The 20,953-nt window shown below is 39.0% G+C and overlaps 2 protein-coding genes across 2 annotated transcripts; both read right to left on the bottom strand.

The window, feature by feature from the left end:
* Positions 1–2,872: 2,872 nt before the first annotated feature.
* On the bottom strand, positions 2,873–7,276 carry LOC103328397 (putative aminotransferase TAT2). The gene is made up of 7 exons (XM_008230787.3): positions 6,869–7,276; positions 5,121–5,460; positions 4,599–4,817; positions 3,946–4,005; positions 3,561–3,716; positions 3,365–3,458; positions 2,873–3,203 (listed from the first exon to the last, which is right to left on the bottom strand). Exons 1-7 carry the CDS (start codon positions 7,153–7,155, stop codon positions 3,085–3,087), a joined length of 1,275 nt encoding a protein of 424 aa, XP_008229009.2. The 5' UTR covers positions 7,156–7,276; the 3' UTR covers positions 2,873–3,084.
* An 11,098-nt stretch (positions 7,277–18,374) lies between these two features.
* On the bottom strand, positions 18,375–18,902 carry LOC103328431 (uncharacterized). Its single transcript, XM_008230820.2, has one exon. It carries the CDS (start codon positions 18,900–18,902, stop codon positions 18,375–18,377), a length of 528 nt encoding a protein of 175 aa, XP_008229042.2.
* Positions 18,903–20,953: the final 2,051 nt, after the last annotated feature.

The raw sequence follows: 20,953 nt of genomic DNA, 5'->3' as shown, positions 1-20,953 counted from the left end.
TATATTTTTCATAGGTACATTATTGGATATGTAATATACAGATTTTTTTTTTTTTTGTTTGCAATTTTAGGGGGCGAGATGTGAGAGGGAATGACAACTAAAAGAAATTGGGTGATTGATATGCTATTAATAAGGAGTATATTAATTACAATTATGGCAGTTAATGAAATGCTTGAAATAAATTATAAATAAAATATGAAGTTTAGTGGCAACGATGTAAAAACATAGAAATACTACGACCTCTTATATCCTACTGGTCATTTAAATTTGAATTTGGGTTTTCAACGTAGTTATATAGATAGATGGGTTTGTGTCTAGATGATATCAGTTGTATGAGCTTATATTGGAGTCTCTCTTAAATTAAAACCTCGTGGCACATGTTAATAATGAACCCAAACATGTAGGGGTAAAACGTCACTTATCCTAAATTTAAGCAACCCGCCATGACTGGCATTGACTGCTTGGATACTTTGTATATTTATTTTCTATTTTGACTTTAATTATTGGATATAAAAGAAAGTATTGGAGCTCCTACTATGTGATGAATTACTAATTAAGTACATTTTAAAATAATATATATATATATATATTGTGAAATTTAGGGAAGGAAAGATTGTCTAAGAGATGAAGAACTTGAAGAATTTTTACATTCAATGCATCTCTCTCTCCCTAAGGCCTCTAGAACTCTGTATTGGGCATTAGCCTATTCTTATACAATTGCTATGTAGATGGCGTATAGTATAAGGAAAATCCTATTTGAGGTTTGGAGGTTTGATCCCCTCGAAGTGATCTACTCGCCTTCTTCCTTCCATTTCATTTTTCTAGTACAATTGATAGGAACTGATATTACCCTCAGTGTGCTTGTAGTTTATGATTTTGTTTGTTTTATAGAATATTTTGTGTTATTCTATTTTCGGCCGAGGTGGCCGATGGAAGGAACTTTTGAGGCGTGCCATCCCCAAGCCACCGAATGGCTTGGATGGAAAAGGTTGGAAGGATATGTTGTGCTTCTGATTTTTGATCAAGTAATTGATTGGCCAAGCAAAGAACCTCCTCTTGACCTAGGTTCTTTCACTTCCTCGGGTTCGAGGATAGTTGGGCTTCATATGGATGTTTTTGTGATTTTAAAGTTTTTTTAGTAAAAACAATGCAAATAAATTAAGGACGTGATTAAACTAAAGGACGATAGTTAAAGTGCGATAAAATATATGAAAGAGATAAATAAACGTAAAATAAAGCAAGAACAAAATAAGAACGATAAACTAAATTAAACTTAATGAAAATGCGATAACAATGAAAAGTAAAGCAATTGAAATAAACTTGAATATAAAAGACAAGATAATTTAAATTGCAAGAAAGTAAACTTACACTAAGAAAATGAAGAACTTGCTACACTAATGCTTGAAAGTAAAATCCTAGGGAAAGAAAAGTGCAAGACAAAAAATAGGTTTGTGTGTTTGATGATATGTGTCTTCTCCCTTCATCTAACGAGGTTTATATAGGGGCATTTGCCAGCCCATGGGTTGGCCATTAAATGGCCGAGGTCAACTCTTTTGAAACTCCTTCCTTCTGAGGCTCACTAAATCTGCGGGATTGCTTTGACTGAGATAATTTGTTTGCTTGAGTTTCTCTTCTTTTAGAACATTCCGGATTATCATCACTCATCTTGATTTCTTTCTTTGTAAGGCCTCTGTCACGTGCATGCAATCCTCCGGAAATCTTGGGTTCGAATCTATGGCTTGGGCTTGGACCTCCGAGACTTCACCTTGACATCTGGTGGAACCGCGTGACCTTAAGTTCCTAGAATTCTAGAGTTGGTTGACAATCCACCAAGGTGGGTGATATGGGAACTCCAAATCTTTGGATGTTGGGAATTCTATATTTGGTTGAAAATCCCTGGAAGTTGGCATGGGAGTTCCGAGAAAACTGTTATTTAATTATCATATTTATTTATTAATACATATATTAATAAATTTGAGCAAGGCCATAGCAACGAAGAAACTCAAGCATGAGACTTGGCGTCGGCGAGGAACCTCGATGGGTGACACTTGGTCACACATAGCAACGAGGAACCTCGAGCATGGGACTCGGCTTCAGTGAGGAATAGCAGAACTCTCTTCACTAAAACTACCTTGGCGGAACTCCCTTCACAGAACTCCCTCGGCAGAACTCCCTTAGCGGAACTCCCTCAGTGGAACTCCTTTTTGCGGAACTTACCTCAGCAGAACTCCCTCGATGGAACTTCCTGTCGCTGAACTCCCTCAGCAGAACCCCCTTCTATCGAACTCCCTCGGCGGAACTCTCTTTGACAGATTGGAGATCCGGAAGCTTCGGAGATTCCTCCTTGGTGGATTGGAGATCTCCGAGTTGGCGGATATAGGGAAATTTGACCACCCCAAAACATTTTGTATCACCTCTCTCTCTATTCCCAAGCTCCAATATGCTTGACATTGTTTGTTGTTCAAACTGCAGATTTAATGAAAGTTGCTAATGGAGTTTCTCTTGAAGATACGGAAGGTTTCAAAAAAAAAAAAACTCTTGAGAATGTTACAATTATTTGATTTTGGTTGTAACATATTTAATTTGGTTGCGATTTTTATTGTAATTTTGGATTTTTGTTGTATTTAATTTGTTTGTGATTTTGGAATGTTCATAAAATTGTTATTTTTATCCAAAAAAATTTAAATTTTAAAAAAGTTATTTGTTAAACTGGTTACACGGGTCGTGTCGTGAGAACTCGTTTATAAAAGAAATGTGTTCGGTTTGAGCATGTTTGACCTATTTAAAATACTAACACGACATGACCCTTTGCCGGTCCTACTTTCAATGGGGAATAATATGGATTATTTGGTCATACTTTGAAAGAGCATTAGACCAATTAACCCCACATTCTTTTAGGTAATTGCACACATAAAAATTAAGGGTCTGTACAAGAAAGTCATGTGAAGATAAGATCAACAGTACTAGCTTGTTCTTATTGTTTTCATTTATTTGTTACGTTGAATGTTTATTTGGGGATCCAATGAAGTTGCCGATTAGCATCATCCACTTAATTTGACTGTGACGAAGACAAAAGAAGAGATCCTATTGCTTCTTGGCATGTCTTTGGTAGAAGGCTTTTATCCTCTGAAGGCCATCTTCAAGTACTGGAAGCTCAACAGCAAAAGTAATGCGGAGCCAATTTTTCAGTCCAACAGTGACCCCTGAAAAATATGAATCAATGAATATCTAACTAAGCAAACCATTTGAAGTTAACATCTACTATATTTGGCCGTGTTGCTAAATTACAGTCTGACATGTTATGTTCTCAGAGTGCAATATTATTGAGTAAGAGAAAGTTCACAAGTTGTTTAATTATTTTTACCTGGCAGAACAATCACTGACTCTTCTTTGGCCAACTTCAGACAAAACTGTATATCATCATCAATGCCTTCAAGTGTCGATAGGTTTAGCTTTACCTGTTTATTGTAAAAATTTGTCACTAATAATTTCAGCTTAACTCTATTTGTGTATCTTCCAATCCAATATGTCCCACATAAAATGTATTTAACTATCATTACCAATACGACCATGGATCCTTGTGGTTTGTGTGGGCAAGTAAGGCATGGGATTTCCTTAATCATTTCATATACAATATCTGCAGCTTCTCTCATGATGCCAATTATGTTGGAGAAAAAAGTCTCTTTTGTTCTCTCAAAGATTTGAGGTATAGCTCCCTGAAAATGAGAATCATTTAACAATAAATATTTCCCATGGGATGGATTAGGACACATAAAAATAAAAAATTGAAGCTACGCACATAAATTTACGATTGTATGTATGTACATATGCATGTATATAGGCGCAATAACATAGATGATGTGCTCCAAACGACATTGATATTTGTCTATTGAAGTTTTAGTTCAGAAAACAAAAAAAACATCAAGTACTTGAAGAAATAAATACCTGAATGAAGGTTGCTGGGTCGGTAGTGATGTCCAGATAGTTCTTAATGCTGTCCACAATCTGGGACAAATTAAGTTTACAAAATATGACAAATACTTCACATAGATATAACTATATATATATATATATATATATCTTCATATTTATGAAGAAAAAAGAAAAAGAAAAAGAGAACTATGAAGTTATGAATAAAGAAAAAAGTGGAGACATAAACATATAGATATATAAAAAGGGAAAAATAGAAACACAACAAAATATAGACAAAAAAATAAATAATAATAATTTGACCAAAGAAAATATACAAAATAAAGTAGGTCAATTAACAAAATAAAGTAGGCCAATTTCGGCTCATTCATTGGGCTTAGTCCAGTTCGGCTTGATAAACTTTTTCAAGCCTAGCCCATGAGCTAAACTTGGGTTTTGAATTTTTTAAATAAGCCCAGCCAAACTCAGTCTATTATTTTTTGTCTCATCCTTAAAGCTCAGCTCGACCCGAACTAAACCCGTTGAATTTGGTCTGGGCTAGTTCGGCTCGGCCCAAGGCCTACATAGATATATATAAAGAACAAAGAAATTAATAATAAGAGAGACCATTTTATATATAAGCTAGTCAAGCAAAATATTAATCACAAAGAAAAACGATTTAAGTATACCCCAGTTTTATCAAAGATGCCCTTGGGATCATTTTTCACAATCCAGCCAAGTTTCCAGCCAGGAACAATCCATGTCTTCGATATGGAGCCAAGCGTAATGACCGGTACGGTGGAACTAAACTTTCCCATAGGTACAAAAGGGTTGCTGCCAAAAGTTAGATGCCCATAAACTTCATCAGAAATCACAAAGATGCCCAATTTCTTCGCTATTTTTGCAATCTGTTTTTAGCAAACACAAACATAAAATTAGTAAGATTTCACTTAAGTATACTTCATAGAAAACAATATGCCAAATCTCAGCCCTAACACTCATACCAACAAGTGAAAAATGATAGACAACATTTTCAAGTAGTTTAAATATAGATAATTCAGTGATGTTTTCTTATCATACTGTAAATCTGAATCACACGTTAAGACAAAAATCAAACCGATCAGTGGTCACAAGACTCAAAATCATCATGTATGGCAACAGAACATTTTACGTAGATAATGTGTATGGGGTGAAACTATATATATGCACACCTTTTCCAAATGCTGGTAGGTGAAAACATTTCCACAAGGATTGCTAGGATTAATGATAACTATAGCAGCAGTGTTGTGATCTGCAAGAGCTTCGACAGCATCAAGATCCACCTCCCAACCCTTTTCGGGAAGAAGATCGAAATGGCGTACTTCAAGGTGGTCGAAAGACGCCCGAGCTTCATACTGAGGGTAACCAGGCCTTGGAAGCAGAATGTTGGAACCAGGTCGTGCAAGGACAGATACCATGATTTCAATTGCTTGTGTGCATCCACCAGTGAGATATACATCCTCTGCCAGTAACTTGTGCGAGAGGTCACGAGAGAGATATTCTGCAATAGCCCTTTTGGAAATCACAAATATAAGTGCATGATCAATTTCATTAGATTTAATTAAGGATAAATTACCCAAATGGTCCTCAAACTTATACTCGATTTATATTTTGGTCCCTCAATTAAATTATTCGTTCAAATAGCCCATCAACTCTATATTATTCGCTCCATTAGTCCTACCGTTACATTATGTTAATATTTTTGTTAAATATGAAGGCAAATTGGTCATTATTTACACTAAAATTAGGTTAAATCTAACAAAAAATTAGACGGTAGGACCACTGGAGCGAATAATATAGAGTTGATGAACCATTTGGATGAATAATTCAGTTGAGGGACCAAAATATAAATCAGGTATAAGTTTGAGGACCATTGGAGTAATTTACCCTTTAATTAACTATAAATTAAAGAGATCATCATTTACATATACTTCAAATTAGATAAATGGTTGGTTTCATACTAGCTATAGTTTTTGTTTTCAAAATATAATAAACACACACATATATACAGTTATTCTCTCATCTGGATGTCCGCACGTTATTATCGTGCAGATGCTATCATTGTAAATAAGGAAGGGTAGAAGAAAGTACATAGTTTCAACAACATAATAACGTTCAAATATCTACATATATATATATATATATATATGATATAGCAATATATATCCAATGCTTGTTTGAATCTTGCATTACTTAGTATTTGTCAGTTTCACTTTGATCATCTCTATAGAGAATCAATGAATCAATGTAAACTATTTGTTATTAATTTTTGGAAGACGAACATTACTCTCATAAATGACTTGTAGGCTAGTGGTCTGACTTCATAACATCGCGATAGTGTGTGTGTAAACCCTCCGTTGTAGCTTGTATTAAAAAAAAAAAACTAATAATAATAGTCACGTTTGCAAGACTTGAAGACTACCATAGACAACCAAGTAGAACACGGGTCTCTTGTCCTCCCTCGTATTTTTTATAACAAAACAAATTCAAATCCAATTTGGCTTTTGGTGGTGGTGTTTTTGCCATACAAAATGACATATTCGCTGACTGGCAGGCATGTATATGTCGGGTCACCACTCACGAGTGGCTGTGTATAAATATTATAAATATACAATACAATATTTATAAATTTGTATTAAAAAAATATAAAAACCATTATATTCTGACCGACAGAAAATATATCTTAAATAATGGAATATTGACTCAACCCAATATCCAAAAAATAAAATTTTAAAATTAAGTGACAGTCCTTTTCACAGCAAATTGTCCATTTCATTGTAAGTCTGGCCCTCCATAGACGGAGAAGATGTAACCGTACGTGAAATTTAAAAGGGATTGGAGTAATTATAAGAAATTAAGCAGCAAATTAATGAAATGAGTCTCCAAGCTTTAGATTAAAGCAGAACATACGCATGCATACCTTCTTGCCTCAAGGACACCGCCCGTCGGACAATAAGAGTTGAACTTGAAGGACTGGAGGGCATCTGTGACGGCGTCAACAGCCGACTGAGTAGTCCAGAATGACCGGAACTCAGTAGGGTCGCCGCGGCCCAGCATAATGGTGGGCCGCTGCAGATGATGATCACCGTCATCTGGGTTGTTAACATTATTCATTAGCATCGCGAGAGCTCCGCGGACAGAGATTGCCGCCGTGTTCAGCTCTTCGTTCCCTCCAAACTGCCATTTCCGCTGCGAACCATTTTCCATGGTGGAAGCTGCAATGGTTTTGGTGGGTGGTGTTGGGTTTATAGGAGGGCTTCAAGTGGAGGGAAGAGAGTGACCAAGCAGGGCTTATATTTATAGAAAATTTGGATTAGGCACAAACTGCTTGGTCATTTTTTTTTATAATGAAATTGTGGGCTCCACAATTATTTACTATACGAAATTACCTGCACGCTAAACTTTTTATTTTACTTTACTGCTACAAATAGTCACAAGGAATTCTTGATATTTTAACTTTAAGGCATTAATTCTAAAATTTACAAGGTAAATTCAAAACTAGTTTTTGTCATGTAGGAAGAGAATATTGTACCAGCTACTAGGTTACAATTATGTAATTTGTCATGTAGTCGCAATTGTCTACGTTAAAGACATTAAAATACTAGGCAACCCTGCGAAAACGTGAACAACAGGTTGCCCCAAAACATGTTTTCTTTTTCAAACCAAAATATGTTTTCATTAATTGAATATTTTTGTGCCAAATTTTTTTTGGCCCAGCCATAGCCTCTTACAACGCGGTAGAACTCGAGCATAAGCACACCAAATAAGCACGCAATGCCAAGTGAAAAACCGTTGTTCGACACCACGCCACGCCAGCTTAAGTGGGTCCAAGCACGCAAATGCCAGGGCTTTGTGCATGTTGTGGTATGGATAGTTATGAGTATTCATGAGGCCCATTGAGGGTTCAAGGGATGGAAGTTTTGGCCTACTTGGGAGCACCAAAACTTAAGCTCATTTCTTGAGCTCAAACACATGGGTAATCAAGAAAGAGAGAAAAGTGGCCCAATGCCTTAGCAGAATATCCAATGGTCTGCAACGCTTAGGAAAGTCCTACATTAGCTAAGACATCCAGCACAAAAACAAAGCAAATAGGATACTTCTAGCAGCTTGATGAAACCAAGCCAAACTTGCAAGCCGCTGGAGATAAAATTCCAATGACCCAATGCCGTAGGAAAAAGCGCAGCCCAACACCTTATAAAATATCTAGCATTATATTTAGCATTGTCACAAGCCTCAGAACCAAGTCAATTGGTAAGCCACTGCAAAAACCAGAGGAAATTCACATGTGTAGGAGGAATACCCATAAGATTTAAGCCCCTACCATTTTTATTTCTTCTGCAAGATCAAATAGGAAAACTAAGAAGAAAAGTGGGTGACCCCTCACCCACATGAAGAAGTCCAGCTGTGTGAGGATCTTGGAACTCTAAAAAGCTTCATGCATATGTGCTCAGGCTGGGAAAGTTTCACCAAAGAAGATCGAATGGAAGAAAGTGAAGGAAAAGGGGGAAGCAGGCTTAATTTTAGTGCCTATAAAGGGAGGCACCTTCAACCCAGCAAACACACCATCCAGGAGTGCGACCAAGCTTTTGTTGAACAACTGAAAATTTACTTAAGACACCATATTCTCTATTTCCATCTCTCCTTATCTTCCTTAGTCAAAATTCCCCCAAAACTTCTCTCCCCTGGCTCTAAATGTTTGCTTCCATAAGAAATTCAAGCAATCTTTCTCTCTACTACTAAACTCGTGAATACTTAGCTCCCATGCCACAAACTTCTCAAGCTAAGCCATATTACTGATTTGTCATAATCGTCTGGTTCGTTCGTGAAAGGGATCCACAATGTTTTCTAAGGCTCCATGACCCTTTCAAAACACTCTTGGGGCTGGTCTTCCAACTCAGGCATAGGGGCAAATTTATCTGTCTTTTCTTAACGACATCCCAAGCCCATTCATCAGGCTGCTGGAACAAAAAGACCCCTACATAAATTGGCGGCTTCACTGGGGACCAAGTTGTTATCTTCACCAATGCCTCTGAGAAAGAAGACCAGAAGAAATACCATGGCTTCCCAAGACTGGCTAGACCATGGTGACTTGAAATCAAGGCAAAATGCCTCTCCAAGGGAGGAAGAACATGCAAGTTCGGGAACTCTCACTCTCACAGATCTTGTTGCGACCATCCATGCTATGGGGGAAACCCATAAGGAGATTGTGGACACAATCAAGGAATTGAAAAGGGAAAACCTCCCAAAAAGAATTTGCTTATGCTGGAAAGGGTTCTAAACAAAAGGGGCCATCTTTTGTTGACAAGACCCGCCTCAAAAAGTTGACATGAAGTGGCCGGAATTGGAGGCCAAAAATCAGCCAAACTTCCTTCGCTTATTTGACAACTTAAACGCAGAAATTGATCCTAAATAACACAACCAGCAACAAGAACACATTGAGAGGATGAGAAAGCATACCAAGTTCTAAGAATTTGGTGGCCGGAATTACCCGAACAAGCTCCGTGAAGTTATGGGTAAAATTGGCGACTTTTTCAAATTTTCCGGCGAGATACGCTGCGGCTGAGGAGGTGAAGGGTCAGGATATGTAGAGGACAAAGAGCCGGTTCATTTGGTACCAACCCCGTCACGTTCAATGGTCGGTGGAGGCGGTGGCGACTCAAAAAGGGGTCGGATGAATAGTGATTCTGCAAAAGAAGGGGGAGAGGCCGTGAGGGAGAGAGAAATGAAAGGAAAAATCTGTTTTCACAAACCCATTTCGAAGTATTTACGATTTTGCCACTAAACTTGTTTTGGTCATCACTTTTTCATTACAACTCCGATTCGAGCCCACTACATGTCTATAGACTCATCTTGGTACGATCTGCGTAAAAAATACCACTCACTGTCCCAAATTCCTTCCGAATCAAAAATGACCGAATTACCCTTATCCCGAGGCCAAAATGGAAATTCAAATTTTATGCAATTAATTAAATTCACAATTCATTTTATTTTTGGGTCGGGATGTCACAATCTACCCCCCTTATAAAAATTTCGTCCTCAAAATTTACACACCTATCAATTGAAGAGATAAGGGTACTTGGCCTGCACCTGCACCTCGTGTTCTCAAGTAGCTTCTCAATGGCTTGACCTGACTGGGACTTTACTTTCCACGTTTCCCAAACCTCACCTCACCTTCCAATGGGATAATTTCAAGAATACCCACTCACCCACTGCAGACTCAACATTGTTGAACCAATTGCCCGCCTATCACTTCTATCAGCATTGAATCATTTTGGGCTTTACCAACGTCATCCCCTATATAATTAGGCAAAAGCTCACAGGGTCTAGTACTCACCACCTTTAGAGTTAATGATGGAACTTCGATCCAAGGTTTATTCGGTTTAAAACATTCCAATGCTGAGGGTTTTCTTGAGACCCAATAGAGGTCACCGTCACAAACTCCACCATCCATTTCCCAAGCTACAGTACGTGGGCATTTGCAGGAGAAAAATATAGTGTATTTGGCATTTCCGACAACTTATTCTAACTCCTTCACGTATCTGGACTTTAAAATATGAATATTACCAAATTGCAAACATGGATGCCGGTACCCTAGTACCTCTCCCAGCATTTGTCCGCTGTCAAGGATAACACAAACTTCATCTCCTTCTAGAATCCCCATTAGATCAGTTGTCCCCACCAACATATATCTTTGAGGACTACAAATTTTGCCTTTTCTTAAAAATGTTATTTTCCTTTTCTTTCACCCTTTCTAAATTCCCCAAAACACCCTTAATCGAGAATCGAGTCAAGTAAGACTCAACCCCAGAGAACCTTAAAACCCAGAAGTCAAAGTTCACTGAGAGTCAAAAGAAACAACTTGCAAGACATACCTGAAACGTCTAACGACGTCACCCGCGTCGAGGACGCCTCATTTCGTGACGGAACACACTACTCCACCCACACACTAAGGATGCACGACAGGTGCGGAGTCCACAGAAAATTGAACATAATGCTCGATACTAAGTTGACAGGACCCGCCCCAAAAGTCGACGTGAAGTGGCCAGAATCATAGCGGAAAACTGGCTAAACTTCCATAGCATATTTGACAACTTAAATGCATAAATTGATCCTAAATAACACAACTAGCAGCTAGAGCACATTGAGAGGATGAGAAAGCATACCAAGTTCGAAGAATTTGGTTGCTGAAATTACCCGAACGAGCTCCGTGAAGTCATGGGTAAAACTTACAACTTTTTCAAATTTTTCGGTGAAATACGGCGGTGGATGAAGTGGTGAAGGGTCAAGATATGTAGAGGACAATGAGCCGGTTCATTTGGTACCAACCCCATCACATTTAGTGGTCGGTGGAGGCAATGGCGACCTAAAGAGGGGTCGGATTAATAGTGACAAGGGGGGCTGTTTTCTACAAAGGAAGGGGGAGAGGTCGCGAGGGAGAAAGAAATGAGAGGAAAAATCTGTTTTTAAAAACCCATTTCGAATTATTTACGATTTTGCCACTAAACTTGTTTTGGTCGTAACTTTTTCATTGCAACTCCGATTCGAGCCCACTACGGGTCTACGGACTCATCTCAGTACGATCTACGTAAAAAATACCACTCACTAGTCCAAATTCCTTCCGGATTAAAAATGACTAAATTACCCCTATCCCGGGGACAAAATTGAAAATTCAAATTTTATGCAATTAATTAAATTCACAATTCATTTTATTTTTGGGTCGGGATGTTACATTTGTCACCTAGGAAGATGTCATTGCCATGCTGGAAAAAGAACTAAGTCGAAGCCAAGAAGATTGGAAGTACGTCCTTTAACCACCGTATTCATCAAGCCTACTCCAGAGCTGTATCCCAAAGGTTTTGACAGAAGGAAAGGAAGCCCGAAAAGGCTCTTGGGGCCTAGTCCTCGAGAGCCCAAGCCCATTCGTCAGGCTACTGGAATAAAAAGACCCCTACAAGTTGGAGACATTATCGGTATTAGACCCATTAGTAGTGACCCACGATATATCTCTCTGAAATTTTTACATGGTATATCATAATAGACTGATTGATTGAGATTGAACTATTTTGTCTTTACTTGTCTACCTTGTCTAAATTATTAGGCCTTTACTGAGTACATCATATTCATATATTGTGTTCAATTTACTGAGCCCGAGCTTTTTAAAAAAGATCAAAGACCGATGAAAAATTGAGCAAATGACAAATTTTAGGATATTTTTCAAGATTTTAGGATCGTTGGGGGGGTATTCCAAGTAAAAATCTTGTGTACTTTCTGTAGGCGTCTTTTTTGTTCCAGTGACGAATGGGTCTGGGCTGCTGTAATAGGAAGAGAAACAAAATTCCCCAGTGCTTGAGTTCAAGAACCATGCTCCCAAAAGAGTTTTTGAGAAGTTTGCTAAAACTTTAGAAAAACACTTTTAGGTTCTTTTCACCAATAACCAAATGAACATAACAAATTGATAAGTCACTTGGCTTGAGGAGCTTGTGGCATGGGAGCTAAACTTTCACAAGTTTAGCAATTTGAGAGAGAGAGAGAGAGAGAGAGAGAGAGAGAGAGAAGCATGAATTTCTTACAGAGAGCAAAGGTTCAAAATGGGGAAGAGGAAAATTAGGAAAGATTTCTATCTTAGGAAGAGAGAAAACAACATAAGTAGAAGATGAGGTGTCTTAAGTAAATTTTCAGTTGCTTGACAAAGCTTGGTCATGCTCTGGATCGTTTTTTTTTTTATGGGTAGAGGAAGGTCCCTTTTATAAGCACTTAGAACCCTAATTCTATCGATCCTCGATTCCCACTTTTCCTTCGCTTTTTTCCATTCACTCCATTTTGGTAAAATTTCTTTAACCAGAGCGCATGTGTCACATGCTCTTTCGGGTCCAACGTTTTTATGTGGCTGGACCTCCCCCATGGTGGTGAGGCGTCACTTGCTTTCTTCCTTGGTTCTCAAAATAGAGCTCACAAAGGAAAAGAGAACGGGTGGAGTCGTTTTTCCAATGGGTACTTCTCTTACACATATGAATTTCCTTTGGTTCCTGTAATGGCTTCTCGTTGACTGTTTTGGAGTTTTGACAAGGGTGGAATATGATGCTAGATTTTTACAAGGCGCTGGGCTGGGCTTTGTTTACAGTATTGGGTTATTGGTGCTCTATTTCAAGCGTCTAGTGGGTTTTTGTCAAACTGCTGGAAGTAGTTCATTTGTTTTATTTTGGGCATTGAATCTTTTTTTTCCCTCTCTTATGCTAATCCATGTGTTTGAGCCCGAGGAATAGGCTTCAGTTTTAGTGCTCCCAAGTGGCCTAAAACTTTCATTCCTCGAACCATCAATGAGCCCTGTGAGTCATTGTTCCCGTCCATACCACAACCTTCTCAACAAGCCCCGAGTAATTACGCGTCTTGGGCCCACTCAAGCCTGTAGCACATCTTGGTATTTGTTCACCCGTCTTATATTTGTTCCTGTGATGATAGGGTAAAGTTCCCCATTGTCTTGAAAACCATTTGTGGTCAATAAGTCAACTTTCTTTTGTGTATGAGCATGCCACTGCTAGCAATAAAAACCTTAGTAGACTTCTTTAAAAATGGATATCTTGCGCCCGAAGTTACTAATTTCTAAACAAGCGATTGTGAATTTGGGTGAGGAATATCTCATAAGTAAGTTCTTTTCTTTCCTCAGACTGGTGATGACTTCACAATTTTTCACAAGATAAGACTGTAGTTCTGGTAATGAATGATAAGAAAGTGAATCGCTTTTAGCGTAATCGCTTTTACAAAACTCAAAAGGAAAGACCAACTCTAAAAAGAACGAAAAGAGCGTTGACTTCAATTTCTGCAGGATAGATACTTGATCCGGCTGGACTGGACATGTTTGTGCTAGATTGACTATCAACACCTTCAATCAAGTTTTAGCTGTAAATCGATACCAATGTTCGAGTTTGGCAGTAGCTTTAATCTATTTCAAGCCTTGGAAGGCTTTTTGAATTGCAGACTGGAACCCTTCAGATGGAAGGGCGTATGGTTGGATTTGATGATTACCGAGCCGAACAAAGATTGTAGTACCTGCTCGCTTGATCGGGCTTTCCATAAATTTGTTGAGGTTTTCATATTTGTAAAAACCCAGACTCTGCTTGAGGTTTTAAGATCAAGTGATCATTTTGAGTTTTTGTTTTTGATTGGTTTTTTTATTGTCCTTTGATCTGTTCACCTCCTCTCATTTTTATAGAAAATGCTGGAGTGAGATTTCTAATCTTTTAATAATGGGCGGAAGATTTTAAAAGCAAGATCTTTTTATTTTAAATGCCAAGAAAAAAGGAAATTTTATCTATTCTGGCAAAAAGCCATCAATAGTTAGTTCTTTATGGTAGTCACTTCCTTATTTTTCCTGAAAAACAACCTAATCCCTTTTTTAACGTTTAACTGCTTCTTGTAAGAATTCAATCTGCCGTGATGGTTAGTTTGCTTTTCCTAATGAACAACTCCCTGCTCCTTACTTATCTCTTTAGAAAATGTAGTCTGTTTATCCCTTGGAAATGATGCCTGCTTTGATGCAGAATTTTTTCTGTATACAAAAAGAGATTTTGATTTTCTTCCTATACTGTAAAGATTGGAGAAGTATTCCTGTAGAACCTGCCTTCATTAATCTCCCATGAAGTCCCTTGTGATAGTTGAAATTGTTGACTTTTCAAAGTCAGGTAATCACGTGGGTTTCTTTGTGAATAGACTTTAAAAATCTACTGACTTTGCACTCTGGGTTTTGAGATCAATGGTGAGAGATTTAGAAGCTGAGCCGGATCTAATTCTTTTTTAGAATTTTATCGACTTGCTTGATGATGAATTTATTTGTTCTTTGTGCTCTTCTAACCTTTGCCATTTTGCAAAAAGACATGGGCCTCTTAATGTTTGACAAGGCTGCTTTTGGAGTCAAGGCCCAATCTTCTGCTTTTCTGTTCTTGGGCTTCTTTGTAAAAATGGACTAGCATGTGGAATTCTTGGCCCAAACAATGCCCCCTTAAGTTTGAATCATTCTTAAAACGATTTCAGACTTAATTATTGGCCAATCAATGATGTGTGTCATTTCCTGCCATTGCACTTGCGCACGTTCGCCTATTCAATTTAGGCTTTGTGGGGAAATGGGTTCTAACGGCTAATTAAATTCGAACGAAAACTCCTTTCTCCCCACTCTTCCCACGATCTTCTTTCTTCAGTTTATAAAAAGTTCTGAGTTCCATCACTGCTCACTTGCGACCTAGTGCTGTCTTAGCTTTTTGTTTCCTCCTAAAATCCTCTGTTCTTCGGTTCGTTCTTCGATTCTCCCCTGTTTCTTTCTTGAATTCAAAGATGTCTTCCCCAAAAACACATGCCAAAGTTTCTTCCTCCTCCCGGTCTCCTGCTTATCTTACTGGAGATGGTGTTGATCAAAGCATGCAATCGAGGTTTGCAGCAAGCTCCACCTTTTACACAGTAAGAATTTGATGAAAATGTTCTCCCTTTGAGAATACACTGTTCTGGGTCCTCACTGGTTCGGCGCGGTGCCAAAGGAAATGGTCAATCTTTTTAAGGAGGATGATGAGGCTCCTATTTGCCTCCAAAGCTCATTTGCCCTGTCTTCTCACACCTGGGTCAGTAAGAACTTGAGCTGCTCCTATCCCTCTAGTGAAGTGATGAATATCGCAATGAAGTGGTCGGACTGGATTGATAGACTCCTTCCGAGGTATGGAGATCATTGGAAAAGGGCTAGGATCTACGACTCCATTCTTTTGTCCAAGCAATATGTGAATAGAGACAAAAACTTGCTGGCTGTAGCTCTCTGCTTCGGAATTTTGCCAGCAAGACGTTTGATTTTTGTGTGGGCCCTATGACTCCAACCCTGCTAGACATGGCTCAGATCTTTGGGTTTAGGCCTCATGAAAGGCATGTTGATGCTTTTGGGGACTATCACAGAAAGAAGAATTAGAAAAAATTGGCAAAGCCTTTCATTATCTTGCCTACCACAATCAACCAGAACTGCTCGTTCTCCAATTATATGAAGAAGTTCATCACACAGAGAGATAGAGATCAAGAGCACATGTTGTTCCTTCTGTATTGGCTAAATAGATTTGTGTTCCCCAACCGCTCATGAGCAGTTTTGCTCGGCATGCATCCGCGTAAGCTCGCACAATCACACCGATGTGGGCTTGGCCCAACAGCCTGCTCATTTATACAAGACTCGCACACTACTACTCCGAGAATCCTCCAATCTTTCTCGCTCTTGGCGCCCTCGATGATCCAGATCTGCTGCAGTGTTTACTTCCCAAAGCGAGGTTCCCTGACATCATTTTGCCTCAAGACCAGTGCCATGGCGCTTCACTTGATGTCCGCAGGTGCCCTAGCGCTTCATTGAAGAGTACATGATGTTTTTTAGGCATTATACTAAGAGTTCTGCTATTCAGTGGATGGTGGTACTTAGAAAACGTATCCTTGGTTCTAGCCTAGATACAAATTGTTTAAGAAAGAACCTGAGGATGAAGAGGCATAACTGACTTCAGGAAGAAGTTCCTAAGTGTAACGTTGCTCCGAGACCTATCTTTCGCAGGTGGTAAGCCCCCTAACTATCATCTAGGCGGAGTGGTCTATCACCCCAACTTCTGCACCAGATAGCTTGGTTGTCCCCAGCTCATTCCGTTGAAGTCCTATAGAAGTTGTAATTGAGGCACTTCTTAGAGAGATGCAAATGATCTGGACCTACACAAGGATTGCAAGTGTGCAGTAAATAAGATAAACATTAGTGCAGATGCTCTCTATCCACCCTGGGAGCCTAATTTTGCCGAGTTTGATGCTTGGTGGAAGGCTAGGTTCATTAGTCTACCAGATTCCAGTTCTACCATGAAGGTGCTTTTTGATGGTTGGGATTCATGGGCTGTCTATGCAGGGGCAGAGGCCAAGAAATTTATGGTGCAGATGATAAAATACATCAATGCCCAAGTAATTGAAGGTAAACTTTTAATTTTGTCCATGTTTTTCCATTTTTTCAATGATTACTACATTCTGTTCTGGTACTGATGTTTTTTTAATCCATTATGTCTGTTTGCATCAGATCCTTCTATGACAAGGAATCTTGAGGGACAAGTTGTTCAGGCTAGAGAAGTGTTTGGTAAGTCTTCCAATTCTGTCCATTCTTTTTCCGATGGGTTGCCTTGAATTCTTCCTTATTCTGTGTAGTTACTTCTGTTATTGCTGCTAGAGACCTAGAGCTCTCCTTTGGTGATGAGGAAGATGATCATGAGACTCTGGCATAACCAATTGTTGAGGCAACCCCTGCCACAAGGAACAAAAGAAAAGAGTAGTACAGTGTTGCCCAGCCCAAACCTCCAGGTAAAATTTTGGTATCTTTAATTTTGTCAATTCCCTTTTTGATTAGTTCTGTCCTTATTTCTGACTTTCTTCCTTTGTACAGTTGAAAGCTCTCCCTCTCCTCCAAGGCAAAGAGATCTGAGAAAGAGGATTAGTGAATCTGAAAGGGCAGAGCATGTAGCAATTCCCATTGAAACCATAAAAACTGATGAAGAGCTGCTAGAGGCCACGACCTCATTTGGCAGAGTTTGAAGCCATGGATCTGGATGCTCAACTGGATGAGCTGGAGAAACCTAGTTCTACTCCTGGCAGAGCTACATCCAAAGCAGTATACGAGGCAATGGACAGAGTGAAAATCTAGTAGTCAAACGAGTTGGAATTGGATGGGAATAATGAAGCCGTTGACTAGCTAATAAAGGATTTAGACCTGCTGCACAGGGAGAATATGACTCCCACCTATCCTTGAGCTCAGCCTAGGCCAGGCAAGGGATGTGCTCAATCTCCACCATCGTTATGAAGACCTCAAGCCTTCCTTCAAGGCCTCCGAGTTCTACAAGGCTACTCATGAAGCCAATTTGGTTGATTATAAAAAACAAAAGGCGAATTGGATATTCGTGGCTGATAATAAGGAGGCCAAGACTGCTATTGACAAGTTGGAGAAACAAATTGAAGAACTTCAAAAGCAGTTGGCTAGACTGAGAGAGAAGCAGAACAAGCTTGGGGCTGGACTGGGCACCAAGACAAAGGCCATTTTTCTTGTGCAGAACATGGAGATTGCAGAGGCCTCTCTCCATCAATGGATGCTTCTCCAACAAGAAATTTCTATGAAGAAGACCGGACTGCAAGAAACCCTTAGGAAACTAGGGCTTTAATTTTAATTTTTAAATGTAATAAAACTTTGTCATGGAAAAGGACTATATTTAATAAAACTCCTGTTTTTGGTGGAACTTTGTATTTCAATTTCTTTTAATTTAAATGAAAATAAAAGAAAGCCAAAACTAAGACATACTTAGAAATAACACTAAAAGCACTACTCTGAACAAAATTCAAACAACAGTTCCTTCTTTTTCTCCTTCAATATCAGGATCTGTTTGCACTGCTTGTGAATCTCACATAGTTGGATACAACTTATTCAACCATTTGCCATTGATTGGTGCTGCATGGATGTCTCCATCTCGATCTTGTAATCTGTATGCCCCCAATCCAAGGACTTGGGTAATTATGAAAGGACCTTCCCACGTGGGTGACCACTTTCCATAACCAGCTATGTGTGTTCCAAATGGCAGAACTTCTTTCCAAACTATTTCTATTTCTTCAAAACTCTTGTTTTTAACTCTTTTGTTATAGGCCCTTGCTATAACCTGTTTTCCGGCTAACAGTTTGTTGAGGGTGTCAATTCTACTGGTATCCAAACCTTCTAGTTCTAGCAGCATTGCTTGAGAGTAGTCTTTTCTAATCAAATTATGTTGCTGAGCAATTCTGAGAGATTGGACTACTATCTCCATAGGCAGAATTGCATCATGACCATAGGTTAGAGCATATGGGGTCATGCCAGTTGCATCTCTCTTCAAAGTTCTATATACGCAGAGAGTTTCTGATAATTTCTCATGCCATTGCTTTGGATTTTTCTCAAGCATTTTCCTGATAATGTTGATGATCACCTTGTTACTTGATTCTGCATGTCCATTAGCTTGAGCATAGTAAGGAGTGGATTGAAGTAGTTTGAACTTGAATGCTTCCGCCATATCTAGCATTTCTCCATATATGAAAGAAGATCCCCTGTTATTTGTGATTGACTTTGGAATACCAAACCTTTGTATAATCTGTTCTTCTATGAATGTGATGATCTCTTGAGATATAGTGGTTTTAACAGGCTTGGCTTCTACCCATTTAGTGAAATAGTCTATGTGATGAAACAGTGTTGTTTGCTACTGGCTGGATAGATTTTGCTTATGAGATCCATTGCCCATCCTCTGAATGGTCATGGCTTAACTACTGGATTCATGGGAACTGAGGAAGCTTGCTAGATTGGTCTATGCCTTTGGCAAGTCTCACATCCTTTGGAATATTCAATGCAGTCTTTCATCATAGTTAGCCAGAAGTAGCCATAGCTTCTAACTAACCAACACATCTTCCTTCCACTTTGATGGGCTCCACAGATTCCTTCATGGACTTCTCCTATGACCTTCATGTACTCTTTTTTCCCTAAGCGCCTCAACAATAACTCATCTTTGCTCTTTCGGACCAAATATCCATTCCACATGAGGTAGTTTAAGGCTATGATTCTAAGCCTTTTTTAAGAGGGAAGGGTTGGATACTGCAGATAATTGATTATGGGCAATCTCCAATCTTCTTTAGTCATTATTGCAGCATTGACAACTATTTCCATTCCTCTGGTCAGGACGGATGGTAGGCTTTTCTTTCCTACCTTGATGATTCTTTGTACGCAATCTTTAGGCATCTGTACTCTTGTTGCTATAGAGGCCATCTCATTAGCTGCAAAGTTTTCTTCTCTTGGGATATGTTCCCAAGTGGCCTCCTTGAATTCTACCAAGAGATTTCTGGCCGCTACTAGATAGACAGCTAGAGAGGGGCTCAAACATTTGTATTCCCCAGCAATCTGTTTTAGTACAAGCATGGAATCTCCTGAATTTCGACAGATTGGATTCCTAGTTCCACCAGCATCTCTAGTCCTATGATTAAAGCTTCATATTCTCCTTTGTTATTGGTGCACGGATCTAGCTGGAATGAATAACAATGTTTGATTCCTAGTGGATCTTCTAAACAATTCCTGCCTTAGAGGCTGTCTTAGATCCATCAAAGTATAGCTTCCAAGGGGTGAGATGGATTGAATAAATTGGATTGTTGAGACAGGTGTGAGCTCTGGTCAGTAGATCTGCATTGGCTATGTCCATGGAATCCATGTTCTCAATTTTTTCTCCTGGATGATTTGCCAAGAAATCTGCAATAGCTTGTCCCTTGATGGACTTTTGAGGAACATATCAGAAGGCAAATTTTGACAGGGCCAGAGTCCATTTACCAATTCTCCTTCTCAAGATTGGCCTTGTTAGCATGTACTTGATCAGATCTGTCTTGGCAATGATGTAGGTGGTGAAAGGTAGCATGTAATGTTTGAGGTTTATAACAGTAAAGTATAAAGCCGAACAAAGCCTTTCAATTGCATAATATTTCCTTCTACTTCCGTCAGAGTTCTGCTTATGTAATAAACTGCTTGTTCCTTCCCTTCCTTGTTATCTTGAACTAACAGATCCCAATGGATACTTCTGATGCAGAAACATACAACTTGAGTGGTCTGCCTCTCTTTAGTGGGGATAGAACTGGTGGATTTGAGAGGTAGTGTTTGATTTTCTTAAAAGCCTACTGGTGCTGTTCTTCTCACTTAAATGTATGCTCCTGCTTCAATCTCAACAAGGAGGAGAAAGGCTGGATTTTTCCTGCATAATTGGATCTTAGGAAGTTGATCTTTCCTAGGAGACTTTGCAATTCTTTCTTGTTCCTAGGTGACAAAGCTTCCATGATAGATTTTGCTTTATTCTTGTCAATCTATATTCCTCTTTGGTGGACCAAGAAACCTAAGAAATTAATAGCTTGAACTCCAAAAACACATTTCTTGGGATTAATTTTCAAAACTTCTGTTGTCTCATTCTTAGGAATGCATTTTTTAGAT

Source organism: Prunus mume, linkage group LG4 (assembly GCF_029339155.1).
Source record: "Prunus mume cultivar Tortuosa linkage group LG4, ASM2933915v1, whole genome shotgun sequence".
Classification (NCBI taxonomy): Eukaryota; Viridiplantae; Streptophyta; class Magnoliopsida; order Rosales; family Rosaceae; genus Prunus; species Prunus mume.
This window is presented reverse-complemented; position numbering and strand designations above follow the sequence as displayed.

What these genes read in the sequence shown, in the direction of transcription:
- LOC103328431 (XM_008230820.2), bottom strand. Translation starts at nt 18,902, where the DNA reads ATGCTTGAGAAAAATCCAAAGCAATGGCATGAGAAATTATCAGAAACT.
- LOC103328397 (XM_008230787.3), bottom strand. Translation starts at nt 7,155, where the DNA reads ATGGAAAATGGTTCGCAGCGGAAATGGCAGTTTGGAGGGAACGAAGAG. An exon ending in ACCCAGCAACCTTCATTCAG is followed by an intron (nt 3,717 to 3,945) that starts GTATTTATTTCT and finishes TCTCATTTTCAG; the next exon opens with GGAGCTATACCTCAAATCTT. An exon ending in GTCAGTGATTGTTCTGCCAG is followed by an intron (nt 3,204 to 3,364) that starts GTAAAAATAATT and finishes CATATTTTTCAG; the next exon opens with GGGTCACTGTTGGACTGAAA.